The sequence below is a fragment of the Psittacula echo genome, assembly GCF_963264785.1.
Source record: "Psittacula echo genome assembly, chromosome: Z".
NCBI lineage: Eukaryota > Metazoa > Chordata > Aves > Psittaciformes > Psittacidae > Psittacula > Psittacula echo.
In genome coordinates, this window is record NC_137742.1 from 94,156,957 (window position 1) to 94,182,585 (window position 25,629).

General features: G+C 43.2%; 2 protein-coding genes across 3 annotated transcripts in view; one reads left to right on the forward strand and one right to left on the reverse strand.

Annotated features, from left to right (window-relative positions):
* Positions 1–6,519: 6,519 nt before the first annotated feature.
* Positions 6,520–12,542, forward strand: CEBPG (CCAAT enhancer binding protein gamma). 2 transcript variants are annotated; one of them, XR_013958754.1, is made up of 3 exons: positions 6,520–6,649; positions 10,300–10,934; positions 12,105–12,542. XR_013958754.1 is itself a non-coding variant. In XM_080637765.1 (2 exons), the coding sequence occupies exon 2, from the start codon at positions 10,409–10,411 to the stop codon at positions 10,859–10,861; it is 453 nt and encodes a 150-aa protein (XP_080493891.1). In that variant the 5' UTR covers positions 6,520–6,649; positions 10,300–10,408; the 3' UTR covers positions 10,862–11,995. The 2 variants fall into 2 exon arrangements, 1 of the variants encoding a protein (XP_080493891.1); XM_080637765.1 differs by lacking the exon at positions 12,105–12,542 and having other exon boundaries at positions 10,300–11,995.
* Positions 12,543–15,886: 3,344 nt separating this feature from the next.
* PEPD (peptidase D) overlaps positions 15,887–25,629 on the reverse strand; it is a gene marked incomplete at both ends in the record, with an annotated part of 171,098 nt that continues 161,355 nt past the window's right edge. Inside the window, 2 exons of the mRNA XM_080638384.1 lie at positions 15,887–16,036; positions 24,546–24,737. Of these exons, the coding sequence (XP_080494510.1) occupies positions 15,887–16,036; positions 24,546–24,737 (342 nt within the window). The remainder of the gene's footprint in view (positions 16,037–24,545; positions 24,738–25,629) is intronic.

A 25,629-nucleotide genomic window follows, 5' to 3' on the forward strand; every position in this document is an offset into this window, starting at 1 on the left:
TGGAGGAAGCGTAACACTTCTGACTATCAGAGGGAAGCTGATCTAGTTACTGCTGAGAGGAAAGAAAATCAGATGAGCTCTTCTCCAGTGACACTGTTGTCTGAGGCATGCTATGAAAGTGGCTTTTTCTACAGATTTGGCTGTAGTGTTTATATTCAATAGAAACCTAACACTAGATTGTGTCCGGTAAGTTCAGCATGACAGAAATATTCAGGTGCCTGCAAGTGTAATAGCTTATTTCTTCTGTGAGTCTGTAGTATATTGGAAGGTATGCAGAGCCAAAGAGCAGAGAGCTGTGCCCCACTGCATCTTTGGAATTTGCTTCCATTTCAGGAGGCAGAGAAAGTAACAACAGTTAACTCACCAAATGCCGACGATCAGCTTTTTGGAAGGAGGGTGGCTCTGTTGAGGTAAGTACTTCTTTTGTTTTGGGGACAAGAGAGAGATTCTACTTGCCTTATGAAAGTATCACTGTCACTGACTACCGAGCACAAAATTCCTCCAGATGCCAGCAGCAGGAGGTCAATGACAGACACGCTGTAATTGTCAATACACCTTCTCAAATTGTCCTCCCATTTATTTTGTGCCATCCAGGCATAAATAACTCGTTTTCATTCTGTGAATAGAAATGAGGCAGAGGAAATAATCAGGTGGACTATGCCCTGCCAGGTGACAAGCTCTCCGTTTCTTTTTTCTTTTCAAGTAGCTGTTCACTGAGCTTTTTATGGTATTTCACAGGCCATTTGGTTGCAGGGAATAATCAAGCCATGGATAAGGAAGAAATTTGTGTTCTCATTCTCCCACCACTATGAAACTGAAGAAGAAACAGGGCTATGCCTCTCTAATTTCACTGCTTTTCTGGAAGGGTATTTATTTTAGGCTTCTGTTCTGAAGAAGCAGTTTAAACTCCGGATAAAATTCATGCCTGAAACTATTTACTCTTCTTGATATCATATGAGTAAGGTACAGTTCTTCACTAGAGTATACCCCGTGACAAATAATGCCCTAGTAATTATGGGTGGGGATTTTCATGTGGTGACTGATGATGCCTTGGAAACGAGCCATGGCACTGTGCATTCAGAAGCTAAGCTATCTAAATCCTTGCAGACCTCATTTATGCTTTTGGGAATATAGGACAGGTGTGGCAGTTACTAAACCTGGATACTTGAGAATTCACCTCTTATTCCCAGGTGTGGGCCATTAATTCTCGCTCAGACTTGTTCAGTTCTAACAAGTCTCTTTTGAACCAGATTTTATATGTGCACATACACACACATGATACATACCACTTTCCTTTCAGTCCATTTATCTACTTTGGTTTTACTCATCTGTAGCTGTGCAGCCTCACCTTACCTAACATTTCACACACACGTGGCAGCAAACCCCAGTATTGATCAGTGGCAGCCTACAAAACCCTGTCACACTCTGTAGATACCAGAAGACCCGCAGTTTGCATTGTTTAGTACCATTACTGAAGAAGTCCAAGTAAAACTCAAGCCAAGTCCCATTGAAATTCACAGCAATGGCTATACCAGTTTTCACTGGATCACCAGACGTCAGAGCAAAGCCTGAGAACACTCAAATACAAACATAGGTTGATAAAACTCCTGTAAAATTCTGTAAAAAACCTGCAAAGGAACGTGGCACTCCTTCATTTTGTTAGATGCTCTTCCAGAACTCTGAACACTTTGGGGCAAAGTGACACACCTACAGCCTCCTCCCAGACCAGGCATTCTTCAAGGACACGCATGATACTTTCAAACTCAAATACTTACAAGAAAGCTTCTAATTCCATATTCTGATATTTCTGTAGAGGGTCACATATAGTAACCCCAGCTGCTCTGCTCACTTTGAAAGGACTTGTGCCTGCTGAACACTAATGTATATCCAGCCATCACTATTTACTTAAAATACTTTAGTCATCTTCTAAGCAGGTCTCTGGAATACATGAAGTGAGAGGATGATACATGTTAAATCTTGAAAAAGTACACATTGTTGTGACAGTAATTTTGTGTGCAGAGAATTGTCACAAGACAACCAAGGATTACTCAGGGTAATGAGATGACCTTTTACCTTCAGATCCTTCAGAGGCTACTGCTGTAGTGGTACACTTTTCAGAGTAAAGTACCATCTCTGAAATAAAACAGCAGCATTGAAGAACGTAAGCTGGTTTGGCGTGAAGCACAAATACCTGACAGCATGAGGGATATGCATAAGCTGGGTAAGGGTTTCACAAAAAAAGAGAATTTATCATTAACAAGTATTTTGTAGCTATGAAAGAGAAGCCTCTGATACGTGACGGTTGAGGAATCCAGCCTACTAACCAGAATAACGCATGAAAAGTATGACTTGCAAAAATTGGCACATCTTTTCTTATCCAGCTGGCTAGTTCCAAAAGTGCTAGCTAAAAGTTCCTGATTAAAAACTTGAGCTTCCTGACAATGGCATGAAACGAAAGTAAGGAAATGAAGGGATTAAATCTCAGGAAAAAACCCCTAATGCAGATTCTATTTATATGAAAACATGATGTACCAATCCCCCACTTAAAACTGCAGAGGAGATTCAATCCCCTACTTAAAACTGTAGCTGGAGAGAAGTGTGGCATGGAACACCTAGAAAGATATAGCTTGGGTTTCTAGCAAAAGTGATCACTGATACATTAGTTTTCTCAGACACTGTAAGGTTCTTGTGTAGCCTGATCCATTTTGCTATCACCCAATAATCCGGCAAAGATGTGTGGGAGGGAACTGCTGTCTTTTTTTGTGTCCTCCTCCATTCCCTTTATTCTGCTCATGTAATTGAGTTAATCTCTTTCCAGAAACCAGTATAAGTAACTAGATATCTGGATAACTCTAACTGATAGCTAAAAATAAGGTAAGTAGCTCTAGAAGATACAGAATGAGAAACTGGAAATACTTAGTTGTGAGACTTAATAGCTGCATAGAGAGAAAGAACAAAGACATTGGATTTTTCCTGTAAATGAACTCCAGGCAGTGCTACAATAAAATGGATGTTTGCTATTAGAGCAGAATGGCTTCTTTCTTTACTTTGGATTTTCTAGAACAAAAGCAGCGTAACTTTCCAGGGCTATAGTGAGTCAGTGCTAGAATTAGAAGTACGATCCTGAAATAGTAGTCACCACTAAGCAATGTTTCCTCTCCTTTCTCTTCACCTATTCAAAAAGGCTACCTCTGACAAATCACCTATTAATAGACAAGTTTCTATCATTTAAATTATTAAATTGGATTGACGAAAACCTCAGAAATTTTGTTCTTAACAAGTGCAAGCTTTTTCAAACAGGTAGACAGAGGTATTCATAATGCTGCTTCTTTCTGAATATTTTTTTTTTTTAAATATAGCCAGATTCCTGATAAATCAGCAGTCCTGCTTTCTGAAGCTCTTATAACCTCAGCTCTGCAAAATTCAGATTTCTAACAATAGGATTTCGGTCTTGGTGCAGGTCAGTCCTGAATGCAAAAAGTAATTCTTGCAATACCAAATGAAAGGGCTACTTAAAAAATGGAGGTTTGCAGAAATAAGATTAGGGAAAACCTCTGTTACAGACTTTGTACTTCTGGGATATTCCTGAATGAATGTCACCTCTTTGGTAATCATAAGGAATGCAATCATATCCAGTGAGTTTTTTCTATCCAGTTTTGAACAAATCTGGGTTGAAAGAAGAGTGGTAGCAGTTACCAAGAAAAGCATTTATTTTGTTATAATTCAGTGCATTTGCTCTCAAATACATTACATATTACAGCCTGGAATGGTGCATTTTTACCTAAGGGGCCTATTTATTTCCACTTGTAAAATACATATACAAATACATTTATTTTCTTCTCTGCTAAATCACTGGAAAGGAAATGACCAACTTCTAATCTAGAAGAATTCAAAGGCACGGATGGAGACCAGAAGGAAAAACTACACAGTGGCATCGTAAGTGAAAAGTAAACTTCTAAGAGGAATGCGCAAGTCTGAAGTAAAAAAATCCAGTGAAGGGGTATCCATGAGGGAAATAGAGGCAAATAGCTGAATACTCAGAGAAAAAGTATTTTTTTTTTAAAGTGTAGGTTGTAGTCCAGGGTGTATGGTTTTTATTCTAGGACAAATAAATAATTGCCTATGAAGACAGAACTAAGACGCATGAAGAATGAAATCATACTCAACAGAGGGGATTCAAACAGCAACAAAATAGTTCTCACATTAAGTGGAAGGCTGCAGAGAACTTTTTAGTTCTAGTTTAGTTTTAGTAAGTGTTAAGGGAACCTATTGAGTGTGAAATAAACAGAGGCATTTACCCTACAGGCTCCTTTCCCCTTTACACCTTCTGCCTCCAATTCCCACAGTTTCCACGTCTTCAATAGCATTTGTGCCTCTAACAGTGATTCGCTATAGGTTACTTGAAGATGCTGAATACCCATGCAAGCTTTTTCAAGGGCTAAATTCTTTAAAGAATCATGAGACTGGATTATGCACATAAAAATATGATACATTATTATCTACAGTCGTACAGGTAGACTGCTGCTCTAGCAATACATCCAGAATCACAGCAAAAAGGACTCCAAACCAGCCTGTGACACCTGGCTCCAGAGCTCCCGCACAGCTCAGTAACTCCCGAACAAGCAGGTAAAGGATGTGTTTCAGTGCCACCTCTTGAGCAGTTTCCATATATTTATGTGACTACTTCTTAGATGGCTTCCATCATATCCTGTTTTTACTGTAATGCTGTGGGGAAAAAAATAAATCCTGCAAACACTAAAGCACACTGTGTGATAGTTTTCCTGTAACAGGACACAATGCCAACCAAGCGCAGAAGTGCCTTACCTGCACGGAATTATGTGTGAGCATTAACATTTAGAATAATCAGACTCTGAGAATAAGTTGGTCTACATTTTATTTTCTTCAGCCTTCTTTGATGAGGATTAATGAATGAATGGTCATAAAGTGCTCTGAAATCCTAGGAAAGCACTCTAAGAGCACACACTTACTTAACTATTGTGAGCAAAGGATAATGGTTAATGCTTACCTGGAATTTTGCTCTACCTATAGATGGATGAGTCATTGTCACAGAAAATGTAACAGTTTCAACTGAGAAACAGAAAAACAGTAGAGATTCTAAAGCAAATACTTGATGACTGACAAGGAAAAGTATCTTCATGGTAAGCTGAGTAAAACTCTTTGGCCACGCTAATCCTCAGAATACTTCTGCAAATGTGGTTTGTTTTCCACAAGGCTTTACAGAAACAACCACCATCCCCTCCGCCCAACATCATCCACGCATAAAAATGGCAAATACAAGCAACTGTATCTGCATCACTGAGCTCTGTGTTTACAAATCTTGAGTTTTCCCACTTCTTCTGTGGACATGAAGTATTTCCCAGGCAGGTCTATATGCTAAACTGGTGTAAGGCACAGACTGCAACTTTGTCTCTGCTTTTAAACAAAACCTGCTTTTTTTCCCCTCCACACTACTGTTTTCACTGTCCGCACACCTGAACTTGTTCAAAACTTACCTTATAAACTGGTGATTTTTGGAGCTGCAGATGCACACACCTGTGTACTGAAAGTGCCTGTTTCCCATTTGAAGAGCTATAACCTCATCCTGCACACACAGAGCTTGAGATATTTATATATATATATGTACTCACTGTGATTTTTTAGGCACAATTAAAGTGTTGTAAGCCAAAGTGTCAAAAAACAATAGGGGTCAAAACCCAATTCTTCCCTATAAAAAGGGAAGTATTTTACAATAACAAACATATACCAGTGAATTGGTGCATAATTTAATGACATTTAGCTCCGTGACCTAGATGTTCCCTAGGGTTTAGCCTTTTTTTTTAATGTTTGAAAAAGCAAATTGACTAATAGTTTATAAAATTTAGGAATTTGCCACAATTTCTGCAGTGAACAGTTACAAGTCTCATTTGGAGTCTTTAGAATGCCTTCCACCGTATCTCACATCCTCCCGCAGAGGCAAACCACACGGCAGCTACGCTGAGATGGAAATACACAGCCCGGTGCTAATTAACAGCACAGGCCCAATTAACAGGTGCCAATCAGTACAGAAACGCAACTCTGTTCTAGCCAATTCCGTGCCAGCTGCCGCCACGCAACACTCAGCTGGGGCCTGGCCTGGGGCAATCGCACGTAGGACGAGTAGCCAGTGCTGCCCTCGAGGGTGAGGTATCGGAAAACACGGGCTCCAGGCGGAGGGCAGCGGGGAGCCGTGCGGCCCGTCGGGAGGTACCACCAGCCTCCTCTGCCAAACCCCCCTCGACACGTCCTCCAGCGCTCTCCCTATGTCAGAGGAGGGAAGATGGCGCCCACAGCGCCGCGGACGCCCGTGGCCGTGCAGCACCCTCCCCTCCACCCAACTGCGACGGGATGCGGCTCCCGACGGGGCGGGCCGGGGGGGAAGCCCTCTCCGTGACGGGATGCCTGTGGCCTGATTGGCCGCGCCGGCTGCCAATCGGTGCGGCTATTGCATCACCTCGGCGGCCGGCGCGGTGGCCATTGGCGAGGGGGCGGGCGGAGCGGGAGGTGTCGCAATCGCCGCTCGCCCGCACGCCACACGTTAAGGAAAGAGGCTCGGGCCCGGCCCCGGCCCGGCCCCTCCCGCCGCCGCCGCCGCCTGCTCGTGCCGCCATAGGTAAGCGCGGCCGTGCGGGGGGCGGCGGGCCGGGGCGCTGCGGTTGCGGGGGCCTGGGGGCCGCGGCGGGCCGGGCTGGCCCTCGGCCGCCTCCCTCCCTCCTCCCGCCGGGTCGCAGCGGGCGCCGCGCAGGGGTGCGCATGATGCAATCGGCGAGCGGCCCCGGCTCCCCTCCCCTTCCCTTTCCTCCCCCGGTGAAGTCACGGCTTGGCAGCGCCGGGCACCCCCGCGCCCCTCGCGGCGGGGGAGGAGGAGCAGGAGCAGCGCGGCCGGGGACGGGCGGCCCCCGGGGAGGGCGGCGGCGCCGCCGCCACAGGCTCGCGGGAGCGGGGAGGAGCGGGCCCGGTGCCCGCGGTGGGGCCGGCCCGGGGGAGTGGGGCCGGGCCGGCGCGCCCCCAGGTGCGTTTGACAGCGGGGCCGCGCCATCGTCGCGGCTGTTACCGACTGTGCCCGGCCTGGGGAAAGGTCAGCGAGCGGCCGCCGGTGCCGGCAGAACGCCGCGCTGTAAGGACTGGGACGTTGTAAGGGCTCTCAGTGGAGTTCTGGATGTCTTGACAAATCTTTGTGGTTCCCAACAGATTTTTACAGGTCGAGGCACAACTTTCAAAGCCGATCTAGCACAACGCCTGGTGTCGGTTTTAGTTCTGACGTGTGGTGGGAAAGAGCAGGCATTAAAGCAACGCGGTACTGCCCTCAGCAATAGTGGTTATAATGCCTCTTCAGAAAGTATACAAATCTGTAATTTGAAAACTTTTGGATTTAAGACATTAGTTCATCTTTAGGAATAGCTGCCTTCATTACAACTCAGGATCACATCAATGCCTCCTTGCCTCCTTGTACCTGGGATTGTTTGTGGTTCTGTCATCGATGCTGCCAACCTGCAATTAAAATACATAGTTCAGATGTTCTGAGCGCATTTTTTTAAGGATGTTGGAGTGTATTTTTCTTTTAAGTTGTATGGAAAACACTCTGAGAAAGATACGGGAAGGCGGCTTTGTCAGTTATGGCAGCAGATAGTAGCTTTTAACTACCCAGTCTCAAAGTTGTGTAGCCTTCAGTGCAAGAGTTACCATCAACTCTTACTAACTTGCCCATGAGAGTGGGCAGAAAACCACACAGGAGTGGGTCCATCCAGTATTGAGCCAGTACGGCTGGAGCTTTGTGCTGTTCTTTGTACAGGGTCATCTAGATTTAAAGTCAGAAAGTCAGATCCTGCTGAAGTGGGAGACAAAGGAGGCCATCTATTGCTGTGCAGATTGGGACTGATTTTGCATTAGACAAGTCACCTAAGTGACTGTGCAATAAATAAATCTGACTAAAGATCAGAATCAGCACAGTCACATCTCAAAAAAGAAGCTTTGTGTGTTTTTTTTTCCTTTTTCTGCCAAGTAAAAAAAAAAAAAACCTGATTTAATTAACAAATTAAACCACATCTTTTGTTTTTAGCCAAAACAAACAGAAGTTTTCTTTTCTTTTCTTTTTTTTTTTTTTTTTTTTTGTGTGTGTGTGTGTGTGTGTGAAAGCAAAATAAAGGCCTTGATTTGCTTGGGAGATTCTGTGGTCCCTGAGGAGTGCTGTCAGACAGTAAGAAACACTTACCTGCCTGAGAAGACACCTCTGAGTTACCAGCTATTATGTATGCTGCAGTGGGTGGCCAGTTGGTGTCCTGGGTGGCCAGTTGGTGGCCCAAGGAGAAAATAAGGCAGTTCTAACTGGCCACTGGAAAACACTACCATGTGCTGGGTGGAACCAGCCTGGGGCTGTTGCTGAGCTTTAGCTGATGAGCAGCTTTATGGGAACAAGATGCTGTGAAACTCAGTGGCTTTCCAAGCAGCTGCCTCCTGCTGTGCTGGGGCTGTCATCCATTTACAGGAAACCAACCTGTGTGCGGGAGAGGAGCAGAGCAGCTGTGCTTGTGTGACAGTGTCTGAGAAATGAACTCTTAAGACCCATCTGCCTCCCTGCCCTCATGACACCTGTGTCCTTTACCCAACCCTTCGTGAGAGCTCCCTCCATATGTCTTATACCTGCTGTCTTTAAACCTCCTTGCAGTATTCCTTGAAGCACCTGCTGCTATCTAGGACATCTTTCCTTCTTGTCATTCTATTGAAGAACTGACAGTTCATAATAAGGATCCAGCCTCCAAATAACCAGAGGAAAAACAGTTCCAAGCCTCAGCTGTTACCACTCCTGGGTTATCTGTGATACAGTGCAGTTAGTGCTGCTTGCTTTGCATAAATGTTAGTTGGAACAGGACAGGTATCCAGGTGTCATCTCTCCCAGGTAAGAGTTCTGATCATCAAGCTAGATAAGAGTGTGTCTCACTTATTAAATGGTTACTTGATACAATATGGATCAGTTCCAGTGAGAAAGAATCAAGGGACATGGGTTCTAGCAGGGCTCGAATGCTTGCTTGAGAGATGTGACATTGGTTCATCTTCTCTGCTCGTACCTGTGTACTGGCCAACTGAAATACTCCATTAAAATTTGATTTAATGGAACAAATAATTTCCCCTTTGAATTACAGGGGAATATGATAGAGATCTGAAGGGAATGTTAAAGCAATATTATAGGTTTCAATAGTGTAGAGAGAAATAGCACATGGAACCTGGTGATGCGAAGAAACTTGTTGCACATGGGGTAAGGTGCCTTTGGGGGCAGGATCCTCCCCTTCCCCTGTAGTATCTCATGAAGCACGTGAAACAGATCATGAAAATGGTATGAGTTCCTTAGCTGGGCTGTCCAGATGAAGTGAGCAAGCCATGTAATCTGTTGAAATGGAGAGGACAGGAGAGCACACTGTCACTTTCAGAATCAGATGCTAAAAAGCAGTTGAAAAATTCAGCTGTCATAGGCAGTCTAACAGAGCTATCTATGTACTCTTTGAGGACTACAGAAATCCTGTATTTAAACCTGAGATAAAGCCAGTATATGCTTCAAGAAGAACATACACTTGCATTTTGACTAACACATGCACAGCTATTACAACTGGCTATTACTGCCAGTCTGGTATTTGTGCAGTGACATCTTGTTAGCTGTATATTCATTGTAATTGTGGAACCAAATTCAATCAGAATCTGAGACTTAATGTAGTTTTCTAAAGTTGCTTTTGAAAAACTTTGCTTTTCTCTTACTCCAGAGAAAAGAGACCAGGGAAGAATCTGTCTGTGCATACACCCAGAGGGATGGTCTGAAGAGGACAAGGATCAAGTAGTCCTGTTGGTCAAGAGTCAGGCTGTTAATAGGTTTAAACTGCAGAAGGAAAACTGCAGTCTGAAAATTAAGAAAAATTATATAACTGGAGGAAAAGTTAGACAGTGGAACCTGTTGCCAAGACGGAGGTTGTGAAACTGGAGATATTCAAGGCTAGGCTAGACACCCATCCATCAGGGATGGCTTTGGAATAACTGAGTAAAGCCAGTGAACAATACAAACAGCTTGACTAGATGACCCAGTAACAGTCCCTTCCAATCCAAATACATTCGAGAGGTTTCTGAAATGCAGTTGGCAGCTTGTCCACTTCCAGCACAGTTGTGATGTGTTATTGCCAGATGTACCATCAGTCCCTTATGCTAAGCCAGTGATGTATAAGGTTGTAGCTGAAGCCAGCACCTTTAATAGCTTTTTTTTGTTGTTGTTGTTCCTACTAGGTTCACCTTGCCTGTAATCCATGTGAAGACCTGTTGGAAACACCTTCTAGAAACATAATCATTTTCAGTCTCCTAATAATTCTGTTGTGTCCAAGAACAGCCCGTCCAAATGAGCAAGACATCCCAACAGAACACCACTACAGATGCAAATGGAGTAAGCGTGATTCACACCCAAGCACACACCAGTGGTTTGCAGCAGGTTCCCCAGCTGGTGTCTGTTAGTCCTGGTGGTGGAGGCAAAGCTGTGCCTCCGAGCAAACAGGGAAAGAAAAATTCTTTTGTGGATAGGAACAGTGATGAGTATCGTAAGCGCAGAGAGCGAAACAACATGGCAGTGAAAAAGAGCCGGTTAAAAAGCAAGCAGAAAGCACAAGACACGCTGCAGAGGGTCAACCAGCTCAAAGAAGAAAATGAACGTTTAGAGGCAAAAATAAAGCTCCTGACCAAGGAGCTGAGTGTACTGAAAGACTTGTTCCTTGAGCACGCACACAGCCTTGCAGACAATGTGCAACCTGTTGGCACTGAAACCACCACAACAAATCCAGAAAACGATGGACAGTAGACAATGTTGCAGCATTATGAGTCCTATAAAGCACCACTTGGTCTTTCCTGCCCTCTTACAGTTAATGGAAAGGGTGTGTAAGTAATAGTGAGCTGGGATGATGATGTTTTCTAGAAAAATAGCAATATATTATGATGATATATACAGGCAGTTGGCTTCCAAATGGCAAGTGGGTCTGAAGTATCATGTATAAGAGGTAAAGCAGCAGAGTAACAAAGCCTAATTCTAAGCCTGCGTTCACATTGCTCACACACTGTCTGAGGCCTTATGAGAACAAGATTCTGGTTTTCACAAAATGTCAAAATGCTACCAGAAAACTCTGCTCTGCAAAATTGCATTCTTGCTGGGGTGCAGGTATTGGGAAGAACAAAATGTGTGGCTTGGCTAAGGAATGAAAGGGGTAAGACAGCATCTGTTCAGCCAGAATGTATGGATCACTGCTTGTTGACATTCATCTCCACTTTCATAGCTGCTCAGATTTACAACCAAAATCTTGTATTTGCAGTGGTTTTAAAACTAAACGGCCCTAGTTTGAAGAACTGATTCAGTGGAATTCCTATAGCCATCATACAGTTGTGTGAAGGAGTATCTTCAGTCTTGTTTTATTTTCATAAAAGTTTTTCTATAGCAACTTTTTTAATGCTAGTGCTAAGTCTTTGCCATGATCCATAATGCAGTGGTATGTTCTATATTGAAGATTTGAAGAATACAAGTAAAGGAGGAACTTTGACGTAACCTTAATTTATTTTCATTTTAAAGTATTTCATTGATGGTATAGTTGTGTTACATTTAACCTGTGTGTCTGCCTAGGGGATTATTACACTGTCTTAATTTCCCTCCTACACTACCTTTTTCTAGAGATTATTTTGTAGGATGCTTGTTTGCCTTGTATCTGTACTTAGGAAGAGAACTTGGATATTATCTCCATAAAGATGCTGTTAGAAAATGAAACCTTGACAGTTTTATTTTGAATTTAAACTTTTAATATATGTGGAAAACTTTTATGGATTGTTTGGTAGTCTTTTTACAAAGATATTTTTGTTTGTTTGTTTTTTTGTTGTTTCTAGCTGCAGCTTAAGTAGGTAGGGTTGAAATACCAGAAGCTAATAAAACCCTTTTGCTTCAGGTGCTGGCCTCATTTTTCCTGTCCCTTTTGTATTTTCCTCAAATGCGGAAGTGCCTACCTCAGGCAGCTATCATTGAGAAATCAGTGCAACAGTCTCCATTTCTGTCTTCCACACAGGTTTTTACTGAATGGAAAGAATCAAAACCTTACTACACTTTTGGCTGAATTCCTGATTTAAGAACAGTGACAACACCACACAAAAAAAACAAAACCAAGAGAAATTTAAGACTGAAAATGTACTACAATTAAAAGAGGGAGGAACAGAACACCAAAAACTACAAGGAAAAAGATGACGTGAAAGCACCTTATTTGTTAACTGTCTACCTACTCTGATGCAAAGGGCAGGAGCTTGTCAGTTGTCAGCTCTGTGAATTGGGATTACGTGGCCTTGTTGACTGGCTGGTGTTGGATCTTCCCGTAAAAACCACAACAGGGACTCCAAATGATTTCTTAAATATCTTTGAGTAGGAGTAATAATCTTTCTGATGCTCTGGAGGGTGTCTTCTCCACCTGTTACTCCTGACAGCTCTGATTCCACTTCCTTCTTGTCTAAAATAAAACCACTGAGTTAGTTATGAAAAGTCATTTGTTTGCACAGTGGCATTTCTGGCTTGGCAGTCTCCATGCTTGCTTTGATTGCCTAGGGAAGCATGTAGGCTGTGTGCCGCATATCACTTTAATATGTGAAGTCATGAACCCAAGATTATAACAAATTATTATATTAAATCTATCCTCAGTGAGAGTTTGGTTGGAAGGAAAATGTCACTCTATTATTCTAAGATCCCTCCTGCCAAAAAGGGGAGATTTAGATTAGCTATTAGGAAGAAATTCTTTGCTATGAAGGTGGTAAAACACTGGCACAGGTTGCCCAGAGAAGCTGTGTCTGCCCCTTCCCTGGCAGTGTTCAAGGCCACGTTGGACAGGGCTTGGAGTAACCTGGTCTAGTGGAAGGTGTCCCTGACTGTGACAGGGGGTTGAAACTAGATGAGCTGTAAGGTCCTTTCCAACCCAAACCAGTCTACGAGACCAGTCTGTCTCAGACCTCTGAGAGGCAAAGGCAGAGGTGAGGCTTTCCAGTTGTGCCCCAGGGTGGAGCAGCCCAGGCTGTGTGACAGCAAAATGCCACTGCAAAGCACAGAACACCCACGGCAGGTACCTTGGATGACTCTCCTTCCTAAAAACAAGAAAATTTCATCTACACAAGAAATTTCAGCATAGGCCTATAAAAGTTCAGGTTTTCCTTTCTGACACATTTTTCTTAACAGCTACAGTCTGTGATACTGTGATACAATGCTTGTCACTAGAAGAAGGAGCACCATACGTTTTATCAGGCAACATTCCCATTTTTTCACTACTCTAGACTCCACAAGCACTAGGAGGCTCTACCACTTTAATTATACCCTGCAGATAAATCCCAAGTGCATCCAACCCCAGGGATGAACAGATGGGTTCAGGAGCACTCAGCCCTTTCTAAACACAGCAACTTGCTAAACATAACACACTGTTATTCTGGTGCCACTTTATCTGAGTCTGTTTGCACCAAGGGGAAAAGCATTTGGGAGGACATAGCTAACAAACAGCCTAAAACACCCTAATGTAGTCAAAAAGAAAGTTTGCCATAACCTATATTTACCCCCTCACTAATACGTTTAAAGTGTATTAAATACCACTTTGCCATTATTAAAAGGTTTAATTCCCTGCATCACACACACAATTCAGAAAAAAGTTCTAATTCACTTTTTTCTTAAGTGGATAAAAATTATCATAATTACAGAACAGACTTCTGGAAGGAAGGATGAAATTCATATTCATCAAGTTCATGGGCCTGATAATGAAGGAAAATGTCAGACAGTGCACCATCCCAGCCTGAAATGCACCCATGTCTCGGGCAAGCAAACAACAGAGCAGCTGGTTGCGTGAGCAAGTGCTCTCCCCTAGAACTCATGGCAGGGTTTGTTCGCTGGTACATGTCGAAGCAGAACCAGTTCTGCCTCCTGCAGCATGCCAGATTGCTGGACCTGTTCTGCAGCGGCAGAGGCCAATATTTGCCAAGATTAATCACAGGCAGGGAAAGGCCTATTAACTAGACTGGGGTTACAGCTTAGTTGAAACAATTCCAAAACTCCTTTTTTTTTCTTTTAAATCTCTGAGGTGTTACTTGGAAATTGAACCCAAGCAACAGCAGGTTTCAGAGTGCCCAAAGCAGTGAGTGATCCCACGGGTGTGTTTAGAGCAGGAAAACACTTGGACACGGAGGGAAGAGGGCTGAGGTCATGAGCACTGTCTTGCACTGGAAAAACCTCCCCAGTTTTAGGGGCAGACAACTCTGAAGCAGTGCTAGTGTAGTTTCTTTGTTCTTGAATCTGCAAAGCTATCAAAGCAAAGCCTGATGTCCTCTGCACAAGTACTACATTTCAGAGGCATGACACTTGATCACAGAAGGAAGCATTAGTGCAGTTGCAGTACAAGCTACAAATCCCACACCCTCCCCTTCTTGCCCCTTCCCCTTCACAATCAAGACATCCTGCACTTACCTTTTATAAACCAGTGCCCAGCAACCTTTAAAAAAATGTAAATGGGCTCATTGGTAATAAAATGACAAGATGTGAGCAAGAGAACTGCTACACCAAGGTAATCAAGTCAACCTTCACAATGGGAAAACTCTCACCTGGCAAGTGTTATGACCCAGAAAGCCCCCGACGTCCTGCTGTGATTTCAGTCCCCCCTTGCATGGCAGAGGAAGGTTCTGAAGCAGCTTTGCACTCAAACTGGGCAACAGAGCTTGAAGACTGAACAGCAGTTTGATGTGTTCATAAAGTGACCAAGATTATTTTTATGTAGTTACAGCAACTAGTGCTATTTTATGATGCAAGAAATATACTTATTCTCCTGCAGGCTGATGAACACCTACAGTAAAGAAAAGTCTCTTTGGGTAATTTAAACCTTGCATGAATGGAAAATCAAGTTATGATCTTTATTACTATGTTTGTGGTGTATCCAAATAAAGCTGACATGATTTCATTGTGAGCCGGCTGACACTGGATAGTTAAAAATACTCTATCATTCTGCACAGCATATGCTGCTGAATGACCCTGAGCCCTGCAGCAAAGATTCTCCCTTCTTGTTATTTCTAAGGCTTGTCAATACCACAGCAATCAACATTTTTGAGGAACAAATAGATGGACAAATCTACTAAGCATTGGGCTGTGTGTTAAGGATCAGTACGCCCACTACCCAGAGCAGATATATCTGGCTAACGACGGGTCAAAGTTTCCAGAGAACAAAGTGGTAGAAAGGTCAGATAAAGAAGCAGGAACTGGAGCAGAAGAGCATAATGATCACGAAGTTGTGAGCATAGATGATGCCAAGGGTAATTTTAATAAAAATTTGATTCTGTGTACTCCATTGACACTGAAACAAGATCTGTAAGAAAAATGTGTCATATTCACCAAGAACAGCTGCTTTTTCTTCTATGATTTTCACAGTACTTGTGATGAAGTTCAAAAAAGGACTTAGATTGTTACAACTGCTGACAGCATTCAGATAATTAAAGAGTCCCAATCACCAAAATTCAGATTTAATTGCAAGATATGTCTGAGCTGAGATCTGACAGAAATATAAGTCCCACTGTTAATGCAGTAGGTTAATGCACTGTTAATGCAGCGTTATTCAGGTGGTACTTGGCAATGTAAACTGCTGATGGGATGCAGCAGTATTTGAGTTACTTGGATATCAAGTGCTGAAGCCTTCTACCTTAATTTTGAATGAATGGATCATTCCAGCTAACAGCCTGCCTACCTCTCTTGCTATTAAGAATTTGGTGTGTTTTACTGTATATGCTGTAGCATTAAATCAGAATGATGAGTGATTAGCTTAGACAGTAAGTATCATCTTGAAGTTTACTGCTTTTGGCTGGAGAGGCACTCAAATGACTTGGCACTGCTTTGGCCTTCTGCCATGAAAGCCTCTATTTCTTCAACAGTACGTGGGACACAGGTTAGCAGCTCCATTCCAGTGGCTGTCACTGCAATGTCGTCCTCGATCCGGACCTGTTACAGAGAACACGCAGTTACCAAGGTGTTCCAGCTGGGGATGAGAAGCAGATCAGGCACCAGTGAGAGCCCAAGGGAAGTTTCAGGCTGTGGACGCAACAGCAGGCAGAGCAATACTGGAATTGTCCATCACCACCAGCACCCCTGGCACGGAGTATCCAATCCCCCCTGGGCATCGACTCCTGCCATCCTCCTGGATCACACAAGCTCCACGGTGACCCCCAGCAGAGCAGCCACACCAGAGATGATGGCCCTGCAGGTGACTCAGGTGATGCCTCTGCTATGTTGGGTGCACCAGGAACAGGCTGAGTGAGATGCTGCACCAGTGAGCTCATGGTGCCTAATTACATAGGGCCAGTAATTCCCCCCTGACATTGGGAGCAGCAAAAGGAACATTCTCCCGTAAATTTGCCTCCAACCTTGCTAGTGCATGGCTTGCAAGGGACAGGCTCAACAGCAGCACCTCCTGATGCCAAAGTGCTGGTTCTCGAAGCAGTCCTGCTGCTGAGCTGCAGTTACCTGCTCTTTGCACTTTAACATCACATTCTCTTTTCTCTAAACACAATAAACTTTCAAAGGAGGAACTGCAACATGAAATATCTTGCAGTTGATATTCAAAACATTGAATTCTGAGCTGACATAAAAGTCCTAAGCGTGTCAGACATTCCTTTTAAAATACAATCAGTACATTTGAAATCATGCAAGGAAAAAGCAGGTCCTCTCAGCTTTCCAGCTCTTGTTCTGTTAAATGAAAAGTATGCTCCATTTCTGTTTGGAGCATAATCTCTTCTTACCAGTAAATATGCCTACGCAGTCATTTCCCATTATCTTATCAGAAAAATGTTAGTAAGTCACTAGGCTGCAATAAAAGCAATTTTAGTAAGGTGTAAATCCAAGAGAACACAAACTCTGGGTACTCCCACCTTACAGTTGTTTTAATTGTTTCTGACCTCTTGACATTTTCGACTAAAAATAAAGCTGGTTAACATTTGTACTTCTGATTGCAAAATAATCCATTTGTTCAAACAAAATGAGTCATCCAGTCCTTATTAATCTGTTTAATGATGTCTTTGCCAGATTGTTTCTTTTACTTGGTATCAAGTTAAGGGTATTATAAAGCAGAATTAAATAAACAAACTCCACTGAGTTTGCACATTTGATTTGGACAGCTGTAAATTTGAAAGCTGCAAGGCTCTTTACACTTGGTGTGCCTGAAAGGCTGGTGCCTTGCTGCAGAAGAGGAAATCAGCAACACATTGAATGATTCTATGCACTTGAGCAAATTTTACCAGGGTGGATTTTTTGAGTCATTGCTTCAAATTTGGCCAGCTGAGCAAAAAATAACCGAAGGATTCAGCAAGATGGTCACATTGCATCTAAAAGTGAACCATGCCCTCTGCCTCACAACAGCCCCAGCATCTGGCCTGCCAGGTCTTGAGCCTAGGCACAGCCTGCCAAAAAACAGATGGTACCAGGTGAGCCCTGCAAAAGTGCCAGAATCCAGGGGACAGATCTGGTAACATGGTAAAAGCCAAAGCATCATGTTGGGAAGCATACCAATGTAAATGGAGCTGCGCACAGCATTGATGTTAGTGCAAACGTAAGTCTGAAAGCAGAGGGGAGGCCAGCCAAACCTAGAGCTGACTGCCTAAGGAGAGAGCCTCTTCCAAAGAACTGGCTTCACAAACCTTCACCTGCTTGAGCTCTACCTCTTCAGTGTATTTGCTACAGAATAATATCACCCACAGTTCATCTGCTTACCCAGTAAGATTAGCAAAAGAAGAAAAAAAATGTTGGTGTTTTCCAGTTCAGTGTTTCATGCCTTCACCGATACCTCAGCACTCTTTGAAAAGACTTGAAAGCATAGCAGATGAAAGCCAGACTAAAGGGGAGGAGGAAAAACAAGTGGGATGAGGTGTCTGTCACTGCTGCATGCGATTCAAACCACAAGAGAAAATTAGTAGGGAAAAGAAGGTGAAAAATGGAGCTAGAATGATGAAAGAAGCCAGAGGAATGAAGATACAGTTGAGGCGAGACAGGACTGACACATAAAGGATAAAGAGACATGGGGCTGGCTGAAGAGTCCACGAAGGGAGATCCTGGTGGGGGTGAGAAGCGAGACACCCTAATGAGGAGAGTGCAGGGGTACTTGAGCCACCTAAGCCAGGGAACTGAGAATTATCAAATGGGAGATGATGGGGAAACCCATCAGTCTGGAGTGTCACACACAGCAACCCACTGTTTAGGAGAAATACTTTAACTAGGTTTTATAATCATAGAGTCATAGAATTATAGAATGGTTAGGGTTGGAAAGGACCTTAGAATCACCTAGTTCCAACCCCCCTGCCATGGGCAGGGATGCTTCACCCTAGACTATGCTGCCCAAGGCTCTGTCCAGCCTGGCCTTGAACACTGACAGGGATGGAGCATTTATCACTTCCTTAGGCACGCTGTTCCAGTGCCTCACCACCCTCACAGTAAAGAACTTCTTCCTTATATCTAATCTAAACTTCTCCTGCTTAAGTTTAAACCCATTTCCCCTTGTCCTATCGCTACAGTCCGTAATGAAGAGTCCCTCTCTGGTATCCTTGTAGGTCCACTGCAGGTCTCCCAGGAGGTCTCCATGCAGTTTTCTCCAAATCAGTGTACAGATGTGGATTGCTGTGAAAAGCGGGAGAGCCAGCACTGTTGCATCAGCCTGCTCACCATCAGCAACTCCAAATGGTCTCGAGGACACAGCCCCACTGCTCCCTTGGGGCCTCACTCATCATCATTCCTAGGAAAGCTCCAGCTCCTTCTCCATGATCTAACCATTTCTCTGCCTGGATGAATTTCACTTGAAATAGGTGCTTGCTGTTACGGAGAAGACACACTCACCATGCTCAGTGGTATTTTTCCTGTGCCTAAAATCAAAACAAGTGCAAGAGGAACATGGGTTCTCAAGAGGAAGGAAATTTTTGCATTTGCTCTTTTCCTTCACACCCTCCATATTTAGCTCTGAGCTTAAACTCAGCAGCAGCAAGAAGCAGCTTCAAGAGGACCTGCAAAACCTTCCCTACAGGAGAGCCCGGCATTTGGTCTTGTCTTCTGTCCAAATGGACAAAAGATGCTGGATCTGCCTGGCAAGGCTCACTGGATTGGGACTGCTTTTCCCAGTGAAGGACAGTGGTTATGAAACTTGCTCTCAGAGCTGTCCCCGTTTGCAGGCTCTTTATTCAATAGTGCTGCTTGTTTCAGGGCTACAGAGCAATTTGGAATTGGACATGGCTTAAACGAACAGAAAACCAAGGTGGGAGGCTTGCTGAACCAGCAGCTTTCAGGGTGCTCTGCAAATACCCCAAGGGAGGCTTTGCATTTTCGGTGTGAAATGGCATGCTTCAAAAAGCACTCCTGCAAAGGTGAAGTGGCCAGGACTGACAGGACTGTCTCTAAAATGCCTTTTCTTATCAAGGGTAATGGCATGATCTGTCTAGATAGACCTGACTGCACAACTGCCTAACTCCAGGCACAAACCATCATGTGGCTCAACATGATGGACCCAATTCTGTCCTAAAGCAGGGCTGTGTGGACATAGCCAAGCACAGCACAGGAGTTAAAACGCCAGGGCTGTTGTCAGCTATATATACAGCCTCGCACTTTGTCCTGACTTACTAATACAGTCATGCTCTCCAGAGCCTCCTGTGTTATCTTCCAAGAGAAGGGGGTTGTAGCACTCATTCATTTCTTCTGGATGATGATTTATATATAAAAAGCTTTTGAGAATCAAGAAACAATTTTGGCCAATTAAACAGTCCAGATTTGCAGATGACAGATCCCAGATGTGATTAAAAAAAGACCACTGGTGGCATGTCTCCTTTTTTATGAATCTATTGAGCATTTGTTTGATTATGGCTGTGGAAAGCAGAAATACTATTGCTGCAAGATCTCAGACCACGAGAATCGCCTGGGAAAGGATGATAGGACATGGGCCACACATGGTACCCCACGAAGTAAATTAGTACACATGCTCCTTTCATCTGAAGGATCCACATGTCTGTTTTTAAAGCTGGTACCCTACAGAGGCAGATGCATGGAACCAAGAGGGCTTATTTTGTCTCAGCCACTAAACAATAATTTTTATAAGAGCAAACTTTGCATAAACAGAACTTGACTTCTGTATTTCAGGGGAACAGTTAGCTAACAGAGCTGCCTTTATGTCACACACCGGGTATCTGCAGGTACCTTGCAGGGTTGGAGAAGGTACTGCTACCATGTTACACAAAGCGGCAACACCAAGATGTTTTCTATAGAGTCTAATAGGCTCTGTGCTACACAGTGACACTTTCTCATCCAGTGCTGCCAGTTTTCCTCCTCTTACTCGCAAACAAGTCCACATATCATGCACATTTTATTTTAAAGGTCCACATATAAACATTACTAGGGTGAGGCCATGCATTTTATTAGATCAACTGATACGTCTGCAAAAAGAAGCTTCAGGCACACAATCCCTTCATCCAGGCTCAAAAAGAAGCAATAAACTACAAGCTAAATACAGGTTAGAAACAACTGCTCTTACTTTAACCTAATTATGTTAACTAGAAAACTTAAGAGAAAAGGGTTAAAGAAGGTTTATAAACAACTAGTCGCTGGTTTTGGGTTGCCTGCAACTATCACTACTCTTCCAAGGACTTTAAAGAAAGATACATATTTTATTATGACAACTGCTTTTCTATGAAAATTTCTCCAAAAAATGCTGTGTAGCATTATTACTGCTGCGTAATATGAAATTTTTAAAAAGATGAGCATAATGTTTATTGTGTAGTAAACTATTTAATTCCACAACACACATGCACAATAAACCCAGAAGCAGAGCTCAGACTTCCGAAAAATGAAAATCAGGACAGACACAACTGCAAGCCTCTCTTGTGAACCGAAGGTAGAAGCAATTAAATACCCTGCTTTTTATTTGGTTTAACATTTGTTCCTGAGTAAATGAAGTACTATTGTTTTGAAAAATATCATAATATTAGCAGATCTTCAAGGTCCTGTGCTTTGCAAATCTATTTAACTTCTAAAGGAGAAAAATCTGCAAATTAAAGAAAGTAATGTATTTTAACATTTAGCTGTCTTTCAGCATTTTCTCTAAGTTACATAGAGTTTTCACATGTTAAGTTTAGTGCCAGTTCTAACAAATCCTAGGGAAAAATAAAGCCTAAACAGAGACTGAATATTTAAGGCCAAAAAGAGATTGAATGGTTTTACTGGGTCTTTGAGAAAACATCCCATGAATCAGTAATCAGCTTATGAAGAATGGAAACGTCAAACCCTAAAGGGCAACATTTGGAGTTGGTCTTTCCCCTTCCCTGAGGAATCGGCTGCTTTTCCTGGGTAGTATGTGCAACTGTCTACACATACCTCTATTTGCACATCTATGTTTATTTATGAGAGCAGCACGGGCAGAGTCCAGGCAGAGCAGAGATGCTCCGAGACAGGCGCTGCGCCAGCATCCGATGGCAGCCCTTGCCCCACAGAATTTGTGACCTCAGTAAACTGGACCTTAGTTTTGCAGCTAGAGAGCTGAAGCACATGTGACTGTGGCTTCCAAAAATTGGCCAAGGAAGCTTGTGCAGGACTGAACTCAATGGCTGTCAAGCAAAGAGCTTAGGGCTTCAGACAGGGCAGCCCGTGCTCTCAGAAGCAGATTCCCTAGCAAAATGTTTTCCCTCCCTCCTAAGGGAGGGTATTTGGCTCTTGTTTGCTAAAAGCCCAAATCACAAGGTCCCTCAGCAGCAGTTACAGGGATCTGTGTCACAGGGATAATGGAAGGACAGGCTGCTGATGGACATGTTCTGAGCATGCACAGGAGGCCAGCACACACCTCACATGCCAGCAGCAATACGGGACAGGTGAAAGAAAACCTTGCCTTGTCTCTCATGTTTTCTTGCTCTTGCAGTTTTTACAATCTCTTTATGGTTAACAGCAGGCAGCATGTCTTATAACAAATGGCCACAGTCTTGCCTTTTTTGGCACAGCAAAAGACCTTCTCAATGCAGAGACTTGTCATAGTCAAGAAAATTATCCAAAGCTCCAAAAAGACATGAATTTGAGGTGAATTCATTAAAATCCACAAATCCCCTGTGTGGACAGTCTTGCTAAGAATTACAGTGGTATTACTCTGGTTAATGTAAGTTCATTTTTGAAGTGAATTAAACTAAACCAAATTAAGAACATTTTAATTAGTGCTGAGCTCTGCTGAGGGAAATGGACTACTTATTTCCTTTCTCAGAACGCATTTTTCTTTTAAACTTCAAGGAAGACTGGACTGGCTGTAGTGAGCTCTTTAACTACAACTAACACCAAGAGTAACCCCTGTAGTATTTGTATTTGTCAGTGAAAATACTGAGCTTCACATGATCTTTTTTGATCATGTAGAAAGTTTCCTGACATGCTTTTGAGAAAATACTTATTCTGCATAAACTAGAATGAACCAGCATGTAGATAACTGAGCATGCTACACAGCATGAATTGCACCTTTTATTTATGCAGAATCAAGTCAGAATTGTAAAGATGGAAAAAATAATTTTGATTGCATTATAATTCAGCTTCCATGTAGAATCCAGAAATATTCAGATGTATTTCAGTCTCAGATTTTATTTCCATTCTTTTGCTGCACAAAAAAAAAGTGACACCATCTGGCTCAGGGTATGTGTTTATTATTATTTTTTTCTCTCTAAATAAAATGTATTGTTCACAGGGGGATCAGAGATTTAGAATTTTGCTCAATCGTTTCTGGGCAGCTCCCCCTTTTAGCAAAGTTTGTTGGCTAGCTCTCCTTAGAAGTCATCATTACAGGAAGTTAAGCAAAAAAAAAAAACAGGGAAGAAAGTTAGATTTGCTTGAAATCTCTGGAACAAAAGTGCAATTATTACCAAGGTAGAGATCCTATGCTGTCACTCCTGTTTCACGCAAACACATGTGCATGTATGAAGCTCCAGAGCTGAAGTGGGCAATCATGGCAAGTCATGGAAAAATGTGGGCTTTGCTGAGCATTTCCAGAGAAAGCTCACCAGGAACGAATTCAACTGCTCAAAAACTCCCACAGAGTGTTCTCAAGGAAAGCAAAGATAACCTGTTCTTGTTGTGGTGTCAAGCTACACAAGTACATCACAGTGCTCCTTTAAAGTATGATTCAAGTTTGCGGTGCCATATATGACATGCTTACAGTCAGAAAATGCAGTTAGCTGACTTTCATGCACCAGTCTTTCTGCTGGCTGATTGGCAAGTCTTGATAAAGAAACAACACAGAGACAGATAACGTCCCAAACCTCAGCAGTGAATTACCTACCAGGGAGGGTAAAGTCCCATGTCTCTCGATAAGGCTGTGCACACATCGGATGGGGAGCCTCCACAGATGGCTGCCCAGGAGCCCAGCTGGCTTACACCACTGATGATGGCACACACAACTTTTCTGTCGGACTTGGTGATTCAAAGCCAGCTCAGACCAAAAGCATTACAGTAATTACCCTCTCATGGCTGGTGTACAGTTATAAATTAGTCAATGGCAGCAGCAGACAATTACTAATGAATGATTTTTCATACCAGAGAATCACTGCCGTTGCCAGTGATTGTTAGCTTTGTTGAAACTTGGCAGAAAAGCCATGAGGAGGACAGGGCACTGCAGCTGTCTGCTCTATCTTCTCTGTTCATGAATATGGAAGCCCGGAGAACAATGCAGTACCCTTCAAATGCTTGCCCCACTAAAACAAAAACCCACTGGAAGCCACTGCAACTGCTAAACTCTCTGCGAGGGCAGTGGCTTTGAACGGGACATGTGCCCTGAAGAGCATGGAGAAACAAGGCCCCTTTACTTGCACGGCAACTGCCGGTGTGGGAATGATCACCTACATCACAGCTACCTCCCAGGGCAGTCAACCCTCACGCTGCTAACCGAGCCTGCAACGCCACACACCTGGAGCATGGGTGCTCAATGAAGACCACCAACCATTCCTTTGAAAAACAGGGTAGGCTTTACATGCATCAGGTTCTGGCATTAACCCAGTAAGAGCAATTACTGCTGTTTTTCTGTACTGCCTCCTTGACTTAAACAGCACCAGGGTGTTCTGCCCTCAGAGGGAGCACTGGACTGCACTGCTGCTAAGGAAGCTAACTCTGGACCTCAGATCTCAGTCTTGTATTTCATAACATGTACATATTTCACACATTTGACAAAACACCCACCTGGCAAATCAGTGTATAGTGCTGACAGAGGGTATTTCGATCAATGGAAAAAATATGGGTCTATTCCGTGTTTTTTATTAATTGGGTATCACAACTACAAATACGCATTTAAAAATAACACCCCCCTCCCATAGTTTGTCTGCAGGGTCAAATGGCCCAAGGTGCTTCTTCAGGAACAGCCCTATGTAAAATACATTACAACCTCCAAAAGATTTCTTCTCAAGTACATAGTAAGGGTGAACAAACAGAAAACCAATTGCAGAAAAACATCCAGTTAACAATTACTCACCCCACCAAATCCTCTAAAACGCTGCAGGACATCGTTGTTGATGAAACAGGACTGCGCAGGATCACAGAGGGCTTGGTCTAAGAGGTGGTCTATGAAGTAGATGCCTGGCTCGATGGTCAGCACCATGCCCTGCTCCAGGCTGCGGGCGGTGCGCAGGCTCCTGAGCCCTGGCAGGTCAATGCGCTCCACTCCCTGCGGAACAAACAGTGGTTCCAACAGACAGAAGGGCAATCTGTGGCTGACCTCCTATGCTGACTGCTCCATCAGACTCCCAAAATACAAAAAATAATAGGGAAGTAGAGGACTGAAACTGTGCTATGTAATTACCTCTCATCGGTCCCTCACTCAGCGTTCACACAGAGCAATGACCAGCTTTCAGTTCAACACCTAAACTCTTTTCTGCACCACAGAAATCCTGGCTTTGGGTATGCTTGGTACTGTTACTCTCTGCCTTGGGAGAAGTACTTCACCATGGAAAAAAATAATTACTTGCACTATTTCTTTCTATACCCTACCCTATATACGCACAATACTCTAAGCAACATGCAAATCTTGAAATTCAGCCCCCTCCACATCATGGCTGAAATAGCTGAACTATGCAGCAGAGAACAGTTTCTCCAAGGATATGCAAATACTTATTCTCACTGAATGTTATTAAAATCACACATTTATGATCTTGATTCAGGAGCAATGAGTCTGCACATGACCTCATAAAAGTAGCCCATTTAAAACTAAACTTTTGTCATATTCAGACTTTCAGGCAACATGGTGCTGACTGATATTATTAAAAACTAAGTCAAAACAAGTCCTGACTAGCAAAACATGCTCTTCTTCCCAAAAGCTGGTAAAGTAAAATGATATATGAGGACGTGCTTAGTCAAGGAATTAAGAACACTGCAAAGACTAGTTCAGGATACTAATTTTCTTCCCCCAAATGTGCCAAGTATTGCAACATCGGAATAAATATATCTCAATCCCATTAGCTTTTTGAAAATTCTTTGCAACTGTAGCAAAATTTCATCAATAAAATATCATGATGACCAGTTGCTGTGGTTTAAGCCAGTCGGCAAGTCAGCCACACAGT